Below are 18,271 nucleotides of genomic sequence, written 5' to 3'. Positions count from 1 at the left end.
TTTTTAATTTTTTAATAGCTACATTATAAGAAGTAAAAAGAAACATAAAATTAACGTTAATATATTTTATTTAACCCAACATGTTCAAAGTATATTATCTCAACATGTAATCAATTTTAAAAGATGGAAATAAGTTTGGGGCTCAAGGGGAGGAGGATTTATTCCTGGGCAGGGAGCTGGACGGGGCTTCTCTCAGGTCAGGAGAGACCTTGGGAGGTTTCTCTGCGGTATATTGAGAAATGAATCAAAGCCAAGGTAAAACGTGTTACAAATATCGTGCCATGTCGCAAAGGTTTACACTGAATGAATTATACAAAAATATATCCAGGGCAATATCATGGTGCAGACGATTTGATTGATAAGAAATAACAAGGTGGCCTGGTAAAGGGATACAATTTTTTTTTTTTTTGGCCACACCACGTGGCGTGTGGGATTATATTAGTTCCCCGACCCGGCCCTCAGCAATGAGAACGCGGAGTCCAAACCACTGGACTGCCAGGGAGTTGCCAGGACACAGTTTTTAAGTTGTATGGTGAATGAGACCTTGGTGTCTCAATCCAGCCAGCCTGCCTTTGTAACTCTGAATAATCTGATTTGGAGATAATTTAGGGAGTCAAAATTAGTTTTCTGGTTCCTACTTCCTTAGGGGAGGAGCCCCAGAGGTTCTGTTGGGAATTAGTGAGGAGGGCTATCGTGGCCATAAGCCGTAAGGGGGATCTGTGATCATCAGAAGTCTTGAGGGACCTTTTCATCAGGTCACCAATGCTAGATGGACGTTGATTCCTGATGCTACGCTGAGAATGAGTGATGAGGGTGCTGTATGTAGGGAGTGAGGTCTGTCATGGTGGGGGAGGGTTTCTGGTTGAGATGATCACAGTGACCCCGTGAGGACACATTGTATCAGGAATGCAGAGAATCACATGAGAGGCGCTGGGGAATTTTAAGGTAGGGCTCCTCGCCTGTAGGAGGGGGAGTGAAAGAACGGTATTTGATTGTGCATGTAAGCTTAGGCATGGACGAGGGGATTGGTCCTTCATTCAATTCACAAGTGTTTATTGAGTGCCTACTGTGTGCCAGGCACTGTGTGCTAGGGATACAGTGGGCAGCAAAAGAGTTCCTATCTTCATAGCACTGATCTTCTTCTAGATTAGCTCTATCTAAAATACAGAATGTGAGCCGTATATGTAATTTAAAAGTTTCTAATAGCCAGATTTTGATAAAAGTAAGAAAAGACCAGTGACGTAAATTTTAATATCTTTTCTGTAACCCAATATATCCAAAATGTTATTCCAACATGTAATACAAAAATACTCGTGAGATACGTATACTCTTTTTTGTACATGTTTTACAGTTGCCCCATATCTCAATTAGGACGAGTCCCGTTTCAACTGCTCCATGGCCACATGTGGACAGTGGATAGCTGCACTGGAGGGTGCAGCTCTTGAGGACCCTAAAGATAACAAGTTAGTAGAGATGTTTCTGGTAGCGATAAATGCTATAACAAGAAATCAAGCAGAATTAGAGGATCACGAGGGCAGGTGATTCTTTAGGTAGTGTGGTCAGATTGCAAAGGTCTCACAGAGGAGCTGTCATCTCAAGAGAACTGAATGAAGTGAGGCAGCAAGGGCAGTGAGGAATGAGTCATGTAGGGAGGGGGCAAGCTGGGCCTGTTGGAGGAGCCCCAGAGAGGCTGGGTGCCTGGACCAGAGTGAGCAGGGAAGTCGGGGAGATAGGAGAAGAGGCCCATCGTAAAGTTGGTAGGGTTTATTCTGAAAGTAACGGGAAATCATCGGAGCGTCAAGAGTGGAAAGACGGCATGATCTGATTTAACGTAAAAGAAGGAGCTTTCAGGGCTCCTGGGAGGTGACTGTGTATCCACGGGTGATGGAGGGTCTGGTGGGACGGCAGTTGTGAAAGAGGTCAGCTGCAGTAGGAGGCACTGAGGACCAGTACTCCAGTCCCCGGTCTGGGAGACTCAGGTTCATATGAGGAATGGGAGGGGCCTGTTAGTGGGAGAGGACTGGGGGCTTTTTGTTTGTTTGGGTTGTCGTTGGCTTTAGAGAGGAGCACCCAGGAATTCTGCTGTAGGTTTATCTGTTGGGCGTTGGGAAATGCAGTGGGAGGTCTTAATAGCATGATAGTTGTCAAGGGTGCCACGTTGTGTTCACTTCTCAGAAACATCTGAGGACATTTCCTCTGTCGAAGTTCTTGGGCTGCCTCCACAGTGCCAGTGTCGTGGGCGTTTGTAACGAAGCAAACCAGGCTCTCAGGACCCACTGTACTTAGGAGGTGGCGTGAGGAGTGTGGTGTCAGCCACAGAACCCCTTCATGGCTGAAGGGCTTTGGGCAGGTTGAAATTAAGGTGTCTTTATTGTTGTTGCTTTAAAATATTTTAACATGAAATATTTCAAACATACATAAAAATAGGGGAAACCACATTCACAAAGCCTGGCGTACATATCCCTCAGCTTTATCCATCTTAACATTTTGACCTATTTGCTTCAGACTTGTTTTAAAAACTAAAACGTTATAGATAGAGCTGAAGCCTGATTGTACCTTTCTTGAACCTATTTTCTTCCATTCCCAGAGGGAACACAATCCTCAAGTTAGTGAAAATCCTTCCCACTGGTATTTACACTTTTACGGCAGGTAGATGTACCCATAAACACATAGCATCGCTTTGCATGTTTTTAGGCTTCGTATTAATGGTTTCACACTGCAGGTACTATTTTGCAACTTGCATTTTTCAATTAACATTTTTTAACCTCAGCCTGGTTGATACATGTAACTCTATCTCATTTTCACTGCTGGATATCTACCATTCCACCAGATGGACATACCACATTTTATTTATCCATTCTCTTGTTGATGGACATACAGGTGGTTTCCACCATTGAGCTATTGCAAGCATTGCTGCTGTGGGAATCCGGGTACCTGCCTCTTTGCATATTTTGCAAGTTTCCAGTGTATCCCTTGGATGGCGCTTGCTGGGGTGCACGTAGGCACAACTCTGTACTTCAGTCCTGGTTTTATCATTCAGAAATTTGACGAGAAACTTCATTGACAGAAAGTTAAACCGAGCCATGATTTGCCCCTTTGAGTTTTATTTTCCTTTGTATAAGACAGACTTGATTATAGTACTGACTTCATAAAGTTGTAAGAATTAAATAAGATCACAAATGTAAAGTACTAACACAATATCTTACACATGGTAGGCGCTCTTTTTGTGTGTTATGGACAGGAAATTAGAATTATTAAAAGCTCTAAGGCTTTGGAGTCTAACAGAACCTGGGTTCAAAACCTGGCTCAGCTGCTTCCTCTCCGGATGCCCTTGGGAAAGTCACTTCACCTGTCTGAGCTTCAGTTTCCTCATCTGTTAGGAGAGAGCAAATGCATGCAGTTGTGAATATTAGCTCTCTCAGTGTGAATCTATCTGGGTCATGATCTGATTGGAGTTACAGAGAGTACTAATAACAGCTACCCTTTGTTAATATGAATGTTAGGTTAACATTTATTGAGTGTTTCTTAACTCCTATAAAGTATTGATATTATTCCCACTTTACAGATGATAAAACTGAGGCCCCAACAGCGTGGTCACCCAGAGGTCACATAGCTAGTAAAGTGGTAGGAACAGAATCTGAAACCAGATCTGACTGATTTGAAAACTTGTGTTCTAACCACCAGGCTATAATGCCTTAAATGCCTTCAGCAGCTGCCCATCATTCTCAGCAGTGATGTCCAAACTTTTTTATGAAATGGAAGCATTTTGTCCAGCAAAATCTTATATAGAACCCCAGTTTATAAAGCAAATGAATGTTGTACAACTCCAGTTAAAGTGGGGGTAATGTCCTAGGTCCATGCGGGCTTAGTTCTGGCTCTGTTTAGGCTGTGTGAGCCTAAACAAAGTACTTCATCTCTCTGAGATTCGGTTTCTTCACTTGTGAGATGGGGATATTGGTGCCAACCTAATAGCGTTGTTATGTGGACCAACTGAGATAATACATGCAAAGCACTTGGCATGAAGCCTGGCTTGTGATAAGAACCAAGTAAGAGTGGCTATTGTTGCTGTGATTGTTACCACCCGCAGGAATCTCTTCACTGACCGCGGGATGGGGTGGAAATTTCTCAGCCTTGTATCCATGGCCCTCCATCATCAGACCCAACCTGCATTTCCAGCCTTCAGCCCCTACCCCGTAGCCAGGCTGAATTACAATGTCCCCAATTCAGTATGCTGCACTACCAGTTCTGCATTTCTGCTCTGCCTGCTGGGGGGACCCTCCACCATCCTCCCCCTTGCTCCAAAAGAACAAAAGTACACTTTTTTAAAAAATATTTTTCAAATATTCTTCAATGCCCAGCTCAAAGGTTACTTCCCCTAGTTTTTGGAGGGCTTTTGTTTGTTCGTTTTCTTTTGGCCGCGCAGCACAGCATGTGGGATCTTAGTTCCCTGACCAGGGATGAACCCACGCCCCCTGCAGTGGAAGCGCAGAGTCTTCACCACTGGACCGCCAGAGAAGTCCCTCCCTTAGTTTTTTTTACCCTGACTCCAAAAGAATTTCTCCCTTCTGCCGAATCTAAATGCACCTTTTCTAGTTGTATCCCGCGCTTTCTACCTATGCACTTCCTTTAACTGCAGCTGGATCAGAAGCTCCTTGAAGGCATTCTGCACCGCACTTAACATAATGCCTCAGGCAGTCAGTATTTCTCAAACTTCACTGTGCATTTGAATCCTATGGGGGTGGGCGGGGGGGGGGGGGAGGGGTCTTGTTAAAATGCATATTCTGGGGCTTCCCTGGTGGCGCAGTGGTTGAGAGTCCGACTGCCGATGCAGGGGACACGGGTTCGTGCCCCGGTCCGGGAAGATCCCACATGCCGCGGAGCGGTTGGGCCTGTCAGCCATGGCCACTGAGCCTGCGCGTCCAGAGCCTGTGCTCCGCAATGGGAGAGGCCGCAACAGTGAGAGGCCCGCATACTGCAAAAAATAAATAAATAAAAATAAAAATGCATATTCTGATTCATTGGCTCTGGGGTGGGCTGAGATTCTGCTTTCTCACAAGCCCAACTGGTGCTAATTCTTCTGGTCCAAGGACCACACTCTGAGCAGCAGAAGGGTGTGGTAAACGTATGGGAAATCCGTATCATTCACTCAGTAAGAAGTGTCTACGCAGGACCAGTTCACGGGCTAGGCCCTGACACCTTAAAATGTAGAAGGTTTTTTGGTGTGTTTGTTTTATTAAGGTTTTGTTTTTTTACTTTATCCTTTTGAATATGTACACATGGTAAAAAGTATTTTTTTCATAAAATCCAAAAGGGCACAGAGTGCGAGTACGTCAGTCCCCAGAGGTGATCACTGTTACTTCCTGAGTTTTACTCTAGAGATACTTTACGCATATAAGAGCATACATTTGCACCATCTTTTTTTCTAATATACTATTCACATTGCTCTGCCCCCTTTTCTTTTTCATTCTACTATATCTTCGAGATTGTTCCATATTTCAACATATATCTCTACATCCTATTTAATGAGTGGCATAATGTCCACACAGAATGCATTGGTTGTTTTTATAAAGTGTAGAGTGAAGTATGGCTACTTCTTGGCTTCTTTCTCATCCTACACATTCCCCAGAGAGAACAGGTATCTTGTCTTCTGTTCTTTGAATCCTCTGAATTATCTCACCCATGTTGGTACATTTTTGTCAGTTTCACTTGATCTAGAGTGCATCCGTTACCCACTTACACAAGCATGTCTGCAAGTTCTTTTCCTCCAGTTTCCGGTCTTCCTAGACTCCAGCTGTTTCTTTACTCTGCATCCCCCCAGCACTCACAAATTACTCAAAGCCATTTTCTTGTTTTGGTCACATATTGGTGTGGAACGCTGCATACATAAGTATGTATAAAATGTGTATTGGCGGGGTTCAGGACACCCTACCCCAAAATATGGTGCCTCAGCATATTGAATATTTCAAGCTGAAGGAATTCGAGAAAATAGGTGCAGGAAGGACTCACTGACGTTCCCTAGAAGCAAGTCATAAGACCCTCATGTGAGAAGTGCCCTCCCTCTACCCAGGGGAAAGGATCATCCTTGTCTCGAAGATAGAGGGACGCCCCAAGAGGAATCTTAGTGAACACACCTTGCTAAGTTTCCCCAGTTTCCTACACTGAGCTCATATCCCTTTTGTCCTGTCACGTTTTCCCATGACTTCCCACTCTCCATCAAAGCTAGCACAAGGGCTTCCCTGGTGGCGCAGTGGTTGGGAGTCCGCCTGCCGATGCAGGGGGCGTGGGTTTGTGCCCCGGTCCGGGGGGGGGGGGTCCCGGGGGGGATCCCGTGTGCCGCGGAGCGGCTGCGCTCGCGCGTCCGGAGCCTGTGCTCCGCAACGGGAGAGGCTACAGCGCTGAGAGGCCCGAGTACCGAAAAAAAAAAAAAAAAAAAAAACTAGCACAAAAACATACAGGTTTGACTGCTTCTTCGGGTCTTCATTTACTTACGATTGCTCCCATGTCACGTGAGACTTATACTAGATAAATTTATATGCTTTTCTCCTGTTAACCTGTCTTTCGTCACAGAGACCGAGCCAAGAACCTCGAAGGGTAGAAGGAAAAGATATTTTTTCCTCCCCTCTGATATGTTTAAGGAAAAAATTAAAACATTAATAATAGAAGCCTTCTGTCACTTCCATCCGCCTCCCTGTGCCCCTTCCCTGTCACATGATGGTCTCTCCACCTACGAGGTAACCACTATCCTGAATTTTGCATTAATCATTCTCTTGCTTTCCTTTCTTGGTGGTTCTCCAGCCGTTAGCCTCACCTAGAGAGCTTGTTAAGACATGGACTGCTGGGCCCCGCGCCCAGTTTCTGATTTAGTAGATCTGGGGTAGAGCCCAAGAATTTCTGCTTCTCGGAAATTCTCCGGTGGTTCTGTTGCTGCTGATGCCAGGACTACACTTTGAGAACTGCTTTATCTCAAAGGTACTCTTGCCTTCTCTGTGATGACTTGTGTCCTCCCCTAAAACCTAGCCACTCAATAAATGTAGCTTAAGGACTTCCCCTCCTTCTTCCTCTACTCCATTTCCTATCACCCAGTTTATGAGCACTCAGTCTTTGCAAAATATTTTAATTGATTGTGACATTTGACCACTTTCCATTTTTTTCTTTTCCATTAATGAGCTCATTTATAAGTTGCTTCTCATTAGTGTGTGTGTGTCTCTTGTTGTAAGTTAACTAGAAGGACGGGTATAAACAACATTTACATGTCTTATTCATCTAGACTTTAAGCTCCTTGAAAGCTGGAACCAAGTGAAGGGATTCAGAACATGCCACCCCAAAATATTCTTCTTTAATTATTGATTACTGATCATTTTGAGCTGAAGACACTTGTGAAACAGCAGATACAGGAAGGGCTCTCCCCCTTTCTATCTAAGAGCAGGATGTAAATTTTTCCTTGAGAAAGGTGCCCTCCCTGTACCAGGAAGAGAAGGACATTCTTATCATCAGAGACTGGGAGTTGACTCCGGTCTGTATAAGCAAACTTACTAAAATAACCCTTATCTTCCATTAGTTTCCCTCACATACTTCCTAGTCACTGAGCCACGATTTATTGCCCCTAGTCCAAGGGCCTTTGCTTTGTCACATCCCCACAATTTATCATTCTTTTTGTAAAAAGGTATGCACCTTACAGGCTTTTGGACCTAACAACTTCTTTGGGTCTCCATTTTCCTTCTGTGAAGACACCTGTGTGTATGTAAAAAAAAAAAAAAAAAAAAAATTAAATTTGTTTGCTTTTCTCCTGTTAATCTGTCTCATGTCAGTTTAATTATTAGGCCAGCTGCAGCATTTAAGAGGGTAGAAGGAAGTTTTTCCTCCCCCTACACAAGTTTAATTTCCCTATGTAGTCTACCACTTCAAGTAAGCTACAGACCATAATTCGCAAATTCAGTTGCTTGTAAGAGCCAAAAGACAATTAAATAAATGAAACTTGACAAGTGGAACTTTGCTGATCTGGAGACCACGTCCTAGGTAAAGAGGGCAGCTATTACTTGGATTTAAGCCAATCGCGGGTCCCTTGTTTTTTCATTTTCCCAGTTTTCAAGAGAAACCAGAAAAAATCCCAACTAATTCAACATTTTAAGTACACAGAGCAGGCACACAGAGTACACAGATTCCATACAGAGTACACCTGCAGGAACTGAAACTGAATCCATTCCACATTTCTAGACCTTTTCAGTAAATGGATGGATGGATGGATGGATGGATGGATGGATGGATGGATTGGTGAGTGAGTGAGTGAGTGAGTGAATAATGAGTGGTAGCTCTGGGGGAGGGGAGCGGTTAGTGGAGAAAACAAGCAATTGTTGAGCACCTACTCTATGCCTGGCCCTGTGCAAAGGGCTGTATATACCTTATCTCATTTGACTTTCATAACAAAACTTCAAGGTAGTTATTATCATTCTTGTTTATTTCCACACTCATTTCACAGATAAAGAAAGGAGGCTTAGAAAGACCCAGGGTCACACCACCAGTTTTCTTTATTTATAACCTACTTAATTTTAAAAACAGGATTTCAGATGAACTCTTATGATTTAAGCTGGGTCCTGAGGCTTGGATTCCAGATAGCTCTGTTATACCGAATTGCCACCATCAGAGGAGTCAGGTTCCCAGAAGGCACGTCGGGGAGGGTGCCAGGAGTTCAGGGGGCAGGATTGCTTCCTTGAGGATGTTACCAAACCACTCACCGCTTCATGCTTCTCAAGGATATCAACTAGTACTAAGGTGCTAAGACACAAGGGGTCTCTTGCCGGCTTGATATACCTGCCCTTCCCACTTTCTCCTGTCTCACTACTTCCTACCCTCTCAGAAGTCAAGATTTCTGCCTATCAGCCTTGGAGCTCACTCCATCTTAATTCCTTTCTAGAGCCCAGTAGGATAAGGGCAGAGATGCAGATACGGGAGCCGTTTGTTTGGAAAACATTTTATTGGAGTTACTGAGGCAGCAAAGAGTGATCATAGATAGGATGGTGATCAGATCCCACACTGGCCCCCTCTTTCAGTGGTATCAGCAGTGCTGGGTCTCGAAGGGGCTGGTCATTGGGCATCCGCAGCTTTACCCATCATTCCTCTCAGCTGTGGGGAGAGAGGGTACGGTCAGTTTGGAGACCCTTGGGGGCGGGGAGCCAGAGTCCTAAGAAAGCCCAGGATAGGGTGGCGCCCTGGTGGAAAGGAATCTCTGCCCCAGTCTAAGCTCCTGTTCTCCTCTGAGTTATAGTAGTTGCGATTTCCCTTAGCTTTGTTTTTCTTAATCTTTATTGGAGTATAGTTGATTTACAATGTTGTGTTAGTTTCAGCAAAGTGAATCTGTTATACATATACATATACCCACTCTTTTTTAGATTCTTTTCCCATATAGGCCATTACAGAGTATTGAGTAGAGTTCCCTGTGCTCCACAGTAGGTCTGAATTAGTTATCTATTTTATATATAGTAGTGAGTATGTATATGTCAATCCCAATCTTCCAATTTATCCCTCCGCACCTTTACCCCCACCCCAGGTAACCATAAGTTTATTTTCTACATCTGTAACTCTATTTCTGTTTTGTAGGTAAGTTCACTTGTAGCCTTTTCTTAGATCCCACATATAAGTGATATCATATGATATATGTGTTTCTCTGTGTGATTTACTTAGCTTTGATCAGAAGAAGCTTTATCCTCCTTTCACTTTCCCCACTCTCCCACTGAGATCCTCTGCTTTTTCCCTCACCCCCAGCCTCCTTTCTATCCTAATGCCCACTGCCTCTTACCTTAGGAAAAGCATCCCAGTTGACGAAAGGAAGTCTCCTTTTGACAGACTAAAACAGAAAAAGAGAATGAGAGTGATGTGTTACAGGTCAGGTGAGCATGGATCAGTAAGCGCTTGCTGAAGACTCTGTAGCGGTGACGGTGTCATTGTTTTATAATTACAGTAAGCATTAACATTTCCTGAGCACTTCTTCTGTGCCTGCCTTATACTGACTGCTTTATGGGCATGATTTCATTTGGTCTTCACAGCAGTCTTTTTTTTTTTTTTTTTTTTTTGCGGTACGCGGGCCTCTCACTGTTGTGGCCTCTCCCGTTGCGGAGCACAGGCTCTGGACGCACAGGCTCAGCGGCCATGGCTCACGGGCCCAGCCGCTCTGCGGCATGTGGGATCTTCCCGGACCGGGACGCGAACCTGTGTCCCCTGCATCGGCAGGCAGACTCTCAACCACTGCACCACCAGGGAAGCCCCATAGCAGTCTTTTGATGTTGGTACTGTCATTGTCTCCACATCACAGATGAGGAAACCGTGGCTCAGAGAAGTTAAGACATTTGCAAGAGGGCATGTAGCGAGTATGTGCGGGTCACGCACTACAGGCTCTAATTCCAGCGCTACCACTGACTTAGCCTTCTAAGCTTGGGTAAGTCACCCAACTTAGAGCCTCAGTGTCTTCCTGGAGGATGAGGGAATTCGAATAAACTCTTGACTGATTAAGTTTTTCCTTTTCAGAGATTGTCTTTGTGGGCCACGTTAGGAAAATAAGGTCTGGCCACGACAGCCTCCCCGGGAAGTTTTCTTCAGTTGGGCAGCATCTAAGTGGGACAGTTACTCCCTCCCAGGAAAGAACCAAAAGGGCTAGACTAGAATGCGTTGCCACTACCCGGACCAACCGTCAGGAGAAAAAGGGCGCCCAATTGCTTACCTCGAAGAGGGCCTTCCAGTTCAGGAATTCATTACCCTTAAGAACCTTTGCAGAGAGAGAAAGAGACCAGAAGAGAATCAGTTCCAGGGAAGGACAGAGCTTAGCCCCTAGCCCTCTGGGAAAGGTGAAGGACCATGACAGCTCTGCAAGCTCTCTACTCAGGCCTCGATCTCCTTTAGGATTTGGATATATATGGGGGCCGAATTAAAGAATTAAACTTACAGGTCGCGACTTTTCAGTGTTCGGAAACTGGGCATAAGCCGTCTAGGCAAAGCAGCAGGGTGTTCAGAAAGTTATTTAGGAACATGAACAGATGGGGGACGAACTCGTAGTCAGATGGTGGGAAAACAGGTGGTTTACCTCCTTGATTCCTGCCACATTATTACCAATGGTGATTCCTTCCTGGAAAGCGAAGGGGAGAAAGGAGACAAATGATCGATCACATGATGGCAAATCCCCTTCCCCAAACCCTCTCTGCCAGCTCTGCTCCCCTCCACAGGCCAGTCCCATTCTCCACCATGGCGCCTCCGTTAACCCACTCTGTCCCAGTGTGGCGGATGATTGACAGATGTACACATGTCGAGAAGGGATGGGAGAGTGGCACGGGGGAGATAGAGAAGTCGGAGCCCAGGCCTGCATCCACCGTCGGCAGCAGGAGGAGAGGGCGGAGAAGGAGGATTCCTCCCAAGAAAAACGAGCTAGTGCAGTTCTGCTGTGGACTCGGGGTGTTCCCGAGACACCCACGCTCAGCCCACGGAGCTGGGCACAGGAGATTGGAAGGCAGGTGGGGGCCAAGTTTCTGAGGTGCCCTGTCTGCCTTTACTTCTGGAGGTGGGTTTGCTTTGTGGCTTGAATTGCCACCAGAGTCTGAGTCTCCGTCTCCCTGCTCCAGCTGGAAGCCCACCTCCCACCCCCGTACTTCAGTGCCTCCGATCTGTTGCCATCCCGACCTTAGCTGCCCAGCCTCATTGCCCCTCATTTCTTCCTTCCCACAACAGAGGTCACAAACAGGTAGCCTACAGCCTAGACCCAAATGTTTAGATCTCATCACAATTTGGCTTGTTTGTTTTTTAATTTGAATTAAAGGTTTTTAATTAGTAAGAATTCAGAAATCCGATTTCCAGTTTCTCTTGAAAATTTTTAAACTCCGGCCACACTGGGCACATTTTCCCACTTAGCAGCAGTCAGATGGCATAGAGACTGTCCCCTTCCAGGTTGGGCAAATTCATTCCACCTCCCCTGAGGCCCCACCAGCCCTCTTGCGCACGGACATCACTTGCTGGGATCCTAAGCAGTGGAGTCTGTGACCCCTATCGTAGACTTGCAAATCCGACATGCGCATTCCCCCATCCCCCTCACAGTGCGATAAGGTGGGGAGAGAGGGACCTCAGGATTTTTCCTGGCTGGAGACTGACTCCTAAGGATTCTTGGTATGGCCTAAGCTCCAGAGGTAGCAGGGCGCTTCTAGCCACCTGAGAGCCATTCCCAGGGATACAAACAAAACAGATGTGGGGCTGAACCCAGACGACCAACTTCAGCCCCTGTCTCCTCTCAGGATGTCCAGCCTCTACCCCACACTTTACCACCCTTTCCAGAAATATAAGCCTCTCTGCCCCTTCCCAGGAAAGCTTTGTCTCCTTCCTCCTTTCTTCCCTTCCTCAGAGCCCCAGCTTCTCATTCAGCCCCTGGTAATAGCCAAAGATAAGAGCCACTTATCCAGTGACCAATTGAGTCAGCTAACAGGTATAAGAGAAAGAGAACCCAGGTGACGTGCTCACCTCAGAACTGCCCAGGGTAGCCCCCTGAGCAGAGTGGAGCGCCAGGAGAGAGAGGAGAACCACAGCAGCAAGAACTGGGATCTTCATGGTGTCAAGTTTGGGGTGTTCTGAGGCAAGGCAAGGCTTGCCCTTTATATTCCCAGGGAGGCAGATCTGAACAGAACTGGGGTCCCCACCCTACTGACTCACCCCCAGATCCTGTCGCCCACCCCTGGGGCTCTGGGAAGGGGAGGTGTGGACTGTTTCCCACTTGCCTTGGATTTCTCAATTCACATTCTGCCCTGGGCACTTGGAAGGTAGGCTGGCAATGGGGTTCTTCATGCCAATGGAGCTGAGATGGAGACAGGTTGGACCTGTCCCTCCCAGAGACTGGCCATGGCACCCAAGCAACCTCTCCTTTTGTCTTTGTCACTTTGCCTTATATCTCTTCGTTCCTCTCTTATAATTCCGGCTTTTTCCCACCCTATCCAATTCTGTCTAAACTCCCTATACTGGCATTGAAGGCCTTCCATACTCTGACCTCAATCCACCCTTCTAACTTTTCCTTCTTTCATTCCCTTTGCACATACTTCACATTCTGGCCAAACTGGACTCCTTACCAAAGATATCCCTCTTTTTCCTCCTCCAAGCAGCTGCCCATGCTACCCCTTATGCCTAAAATGCCCTTCTCTCATCTCTTGTTCTCAGAACCCAACATCCATCCTGGATTAAGCTTCCCAGATGTCTCCCATCATCTGTCATCCCCCTTCCCAAACTTTTCCCTTCTCGTAATTGCCATAGCAATTCATTTGTATCTCTCTGGCATTGTACCTAGAGTAACTTGTGTTCTTCCCTCTTAGAATATCAAGTTCTTGAGGTCAGGAACTATGTCTTAATCACCTATACATCACCATGCCCTAGCACCATGCCTTTACACAGTGGAGGTGGATTCAGCATACGCTAGGTTGGATATCTTAGAATTCAAGCATCCTTCCACCAAGTTGTGCTTTCTTCCTTTGGGGCCGGACCCATTATCCAGCTGCCCATCTTACACTCTTGGGTCTTCAGAGAGGTAACTGTCTTGAGCTAAGAAGGCAAGGAATAGAGAAACACAGGGACTTCCCTGGTGGTGCAGTGGTTAAGAATCCGCCTGCCAACGCAAGGGACACGGGTTCGATCCCTGGTCAGGGAAGATCCCACGTGTCGCAGAGCAACTAAGCCCGTGCATCGCAACTACTGAGCCTGAGCTCTAGAGCCCCCAAACCACAACTGCTGAGCCCATGTGCCGCAACTAGAGAAAGCCTGTGCAGCAATGAAGACCCAACGCAGCCAAAAATTAAAAAAAAAGAAAAAAAGAAAGAAAGAATAGAGAAACACAAAAGAGCAAAAATAGGTCTTAGAGCTACCCAGTTGGGCTCTAGGTCCTGAACTTTGAGCACCCACACCATTTCGTTGAGCTGATTCTGCTCCCCACCCGACTCCCCCAGCTTGACAGTTGTATCACCTCAAAGTGACAGAACATCCTAATCGAGTAACGTTCTCCACAACTGAGGCTCAGGTGGCCCAACCGGCTCCTGGTGTAAAAGGGAGGTGCTGGAACACAGACAGGTGCTGCCAGGACAAAGCAACACCTCATTTCAGCGTGGGCTCTTTACCCCGTCCTGATGCAATACACAGAGATAACAGGCCTGGAGGCGTAGCGGGCTGGGCTTATCCGCCAACAGTCTTCATGAGCCCCAGAACCTGGTACTTCAGTTCGATTCTCCTCCTGCCCCCACTCCCCAGTCCCCGGCATCCCGCCCCTCTTCGGCCTCAGGAAGCCTCCTCCGTTTTTCTAACGGTACGTCCCCTTTCGCAGAGCTACCTGAGGAGACGGTGCTTGAGGAAAACTCGCTAAGCACAGATGACCGTGTCACGCAGACGTCACACAAGGCTGGTGTTCCTAGAGGGGACGAGTGAGAAAGTGACAGATGGGTGGAGCGCCTCCCCAAAAGGTTTTTCTGGAGGACACAAGTTTTTATGTGTAATGAATTCTCACCAATTCATTAACAGGGACTGAAAGAGCTCATTCACCGCCGTTCTGTCGGCATAGCGTCAACTGTGAACGAAGTTGAATGAAGCATGAGCAGAATGAAGGATCAACAAAGGAGAGCTGATATTCGGTGATGAAGTCCAATCAGACCTGCTAGTGGAGGAGCACTGCAGCCCGGGTAACTCCAGAGCAACAGAGGAGCCCAACGCCGTCATCCGCTGGGCTCCAGCTTACTTTTCCAACAAATTCATTTCCCTGTTTCCCTTGTTCCTCCTCATGCTAATGCGGCTAATAATAACGTTAGCCAATTTATTGATGTCGTTCTCTGGGGCAGGCCTTGTGCTAGGTATTCTAAATGCATGATCTCACTGAAATATCACAGTGCTTCTGTGAGACAGGTACTAACAGTTATCCACATTCTGTAGGCAGGGGAACCACAGCACATAGAGGTTAAATAACTCACCCTAGGTCACACAGCCAGGGCGTGGCAAGGCCAGTGTTAGAACCCCAGAGTTCCAGAGGCTGCACCTGTACTGCCCCTTTGCCGTACTGTGTCCTACCCAGGGCCTCGGCCAGCCCACCTGGCGCCCTGTATGAATGAGACCCATGCCCTGAGAGTCGGGGAGCAAGGCTGCAGGTAGCCCCCTTTTGTCCTCTCGACCAGGTATCCTTTTGTGGTGTGCAGCCTGCACAGCCACAGGTGGCAGCTCCGAGCAGACATGCATTCGTTTCAGTGGGTTAAGCTATGCTCTTGCCAAATGAAAACCGAGAACTGAGAGATGGATGGTACTCAATGAGCATACGTCTCAGGGTGAACCTGCGATTGACTCAGATTCCAGATGCCTCTTATAGTATGAGCATCTTGTCACAGCAAGTGTGTGTTTAAAAGACAGTCTTCTAGCTCTAGTGTGTGAAGTTCTAGTGTTTAAAGATGGGTTCTTTTATATAATGCCACTAACTACACGCCTACTCCTTCATGTGCACAACCAAAGGAATGCTGTTCTTTTTCTGGAGGAAAAGAACTGGCCGGGCTAGACTTATGATCGATCTCCATTTGGCATTTTCAAGGGTAATTTTGGCCTTACATGATTTCTGCTGTAAATGCTAATCTAGAGTCTGGTGTCTCTCTCCCAGTTCCCTCCCCTTCCCCCACCTAAACTGCCTCAGTGAGTTTGTGTTCCCCGAGTGTGCAGTGTCCAACGGTGGGGCAGGCTGGGGGAGAGAGGGTAGGGGGATCCTCACTGGCAGAGGGTCCCAGCGGTTGGAGTAACGGGTGGCAGGAGAATCTACCTGGGATTCAGCGTCGGCTGCATCACAGAGGGTTAGTGGAGTCGGACAGAGGCACAGAACCTGGCTCTGCGTCACCCCACCTCCAAGTCTGCTTGATCTAGTTCCCACTCCGAGAATACCAATAAACCCCTGTTTTCCCACAGGCCTTCGCCCACCCCACCCCAAATCTGCCAGAACTTGAATGTGGGTAGGAGGCCAGGCCCAGCCTTGTTGCTACATTACAGACACACCTAGGGGCTGGGAGCCAGCCTCCTGGGTTCAGGGAGGGAACGGGGTTTTGAAGGGATGCACACTGGGGCCTCAGGGTCTTGGCGAATATCTAGGGGAAAAGCCTAGAATCATTGGAGAGAAAGGGGGCTGGGGTGTGGGCTACTGGGGGGCAGAGCCCAGGGCATCCCTGTCCCGTCCTTTTCTCCCTCTGCCAGGGTTAGGGTCACACCCAAGAAAGCAATCACGTTGCCCAGCAGGTCTGGTTTCTTCCTTCACCGCCCACCCTCTGCCCTGTGCATGCTTTGCTTAAACTTCTCCCAGGAAGACCTCCTGGATTGAGCCCCCTTAATTCTGATCTCTCCTTCCATCCTCTAACCCAGATATTTATTATGCAGCCATTTTGACTCCTGGTGCCGAGGATACGAGATGGACAGGGTACCTGTCCTGTGAAGCTTGTGTTCCAGTTAAAGAGAGACAGATTATAACCTCACAAAAAATTAGGAAACAAGATCATTTCGAGAACATGACAAGGTCTGTGAAGAAAATAAAACAAGGTGACGTGAGAGCGATTGGGTAGGTGTCCTCGGTTCAGCTGGCTTGGGGTTTTGAATTTAGACCAAAAGTCGTTAAAGTTTCAACCTTCTGAAGATCTCGGGTTCCAGGGACAGGTAGCAGTGGTGTTCCTCGGGAGCCTTTCCCAGCAGGTCCAGGTTGACATTGGAAGCAGAGGTGAACGGTGCGGAGCCACGCCGAGGGGATGTTACTCTACAACTAATGGAGCTCGTGGGGGATTCTGAGCAGGGGAAACTCCCCGGCTGCCGTGGGACAATGGACGTTAGGGGAAAATCGAACGTCGGAGGCTCCGCCGTGAAGCTGCTTCAGAGGCTCCGGCAGGACAAAGGGGAGGCTGCCGTTTTATGAGAGTCCTTCACACCTGAGGGCCTTAGCCTGTGCTTTAAACTTCAGAGGGTGGCTTTCAGCCTTTTGGACCAGGCACGCCCCAAGTCCAGAAACAATGTTGACCCCTTCAGCTTCTCCCTCAGTCCCTCAGGGACCGGCACGTGGAGACCCGAGGTCCAGCAGTCTGTAGCCCTCACCCCACACCCCAGGAAGCCCGCTGTCAGTCAGCGGGAAGGACTGAGCCTCAGGCCCCGGGACGGACCGCGCTCTCTTCCCTGTGGCTGCGAGGAGGTAGTGCAAGGCCCTCCCTTCCCAGGTGAAACCCAAGGTGAACAGAAGGCAGGAGCCGCAGTTTAAGGACAGAAGTGAGAAGAGGATGCACATCAAATTGGTTCCCCCAAGTCCTTTTGGGGCCCGACTCCTTTCATTTATTCATCAACCGTTTGAGGCCCACCCTGTGCCAGCCCCTGTGCTAAGCCCCGGGAACGCAACAGTGATCGAGGCAGACAGCGGTCGTGCCCTCGGGGAACTTGCAATCTCTGAGGGCGTCACTGAAGCTGGCAGGGTGCTTCCCGTCCTCCTTTCATTTCCTGGGTCCGCCAGAGGCGGTCAAGGACCTCCGAGGTGTCAGAGAGCGGTGGGGCCCCTTCGTTTAGGCTCACTGTGTGGGCTTGGCGGGACTTTGCTCAGAGACGCTAAGCACAGACTCCCCGCCCCGTGCCCAGGGCTCCTCCGCTGGTGATCAGCCCGGGCTCAGCCTGAGCCCCAGCTTCTGGCTGTTTCCCTGGTGCATGAATGGAGTAGAAGTTTTTCACCACCCCTCTGTCTCCTGGAGAGCCTCTACGGCATGTGACGAGGGACTGGGGACTCGCCACTCCCCCCAGCTTCCTAAACACATCAACCCAGACTCACCCTTGTCCACACCTTGGCGTGTGCACGGGGCTGAGGCTGCGGCTTATTCTGCCGGTCCCACACTCTTCCTTCGCACTTCCTTCTGCCCTGCCCTGACCCTCCAGGATGGGTCTCCTCTCTTGGAAGAGCCCCTTAACTCCCACCTCCTGATTTCAGTAGCTCCCCTGTGGCTTTTTCAGGCCAGCGGAACATCCGTGACTGCTCCAAGTGCAGTAAGCCTGCTAGTCACATGTAAATTGGGCAAAGATGATTTTTCACAGATGGAGAAACCCAGGCTCGGTGAGATCCACTACTTCTCATCAGGACGTCCCAGTCTTCTCTCTCTCGGCCCATCCTGTATACCCCTCTCAGGAAGAAGGCGAGTTACCTGCCCCTGAACCTCCCTCTTCCCTCCTCCCTGATCCAGGCCATCAGTGTAGCATTAAAGAATAAAATTTGCCAAAGTTGGGCTTCCCTGGT

At 48.0% G+C, this 18,271-nt stretch overlaps 1 protein-coding gene across 2 annotated transcripts; it reads right to left on the bottom strand.

The window, feature by feature from the left end:
- Positions 1 to 8,952: 8,952 nt before the first annotated feature.
- On the bottom strand, positions 8,953 to 12,615 carry KRTDAP (keratinocyte differentiation associated protein). Of its 2 annotated transcripts, XM_059999515.1 has the most exons (6): positions 12,490 to 12,615; positions 11,072 to 11,113; positions 10,934 to 10,975; positions 10,712 to 10,756; positions 9,794 to 9,841; positions 8,953 to 9,120 (listed from the first exon to the last, which is right to left on the bottom strand). In XM_059999515.1, exons 1-6 carry the CDS (start codon positions 12,574 to 12,576, stop codon positions 9,082 to 9,084), a joined length of 303 nt encoding a protein of 100 aa, XP_059855498.1. In that variant the 5' UTR covers positions 12,577 to 12,615; the 3' UTR covers positions 8,953 to 9,081. The 2 variants fall into 2 exon arrangements, with proteins under 2 accessions (XP_059855498.1, XP_059855497.1); XM_059999514.1 differs by lacking the exon at positions 10,934 to 10,975 and having other exon boundaries at positions 12,490 to 12,608.
- Between the last annotated feature and the right edge of the window lie 5,656 nt (positions 12,616 to 18,271).

This window comes from Delphinus delphis, chromosome 20, assembly GCF_949987515.2.
Source record: "Delphinus delphis chromosome 20, mDelDel1.2, whole genome shotgun sequence".
NCBI classification, from domain to species: Eukaryota; Metazoa; Chordata; class Mammalia; order Artiodactyla; family Delphinidae; genus Delphinus; species Delphinus delphis.
The sequence above is the reverse complement of the archived record's forward strand: the minus strand, read 5'-3'. Positions and strand labels throughout refer to the sequence as shown.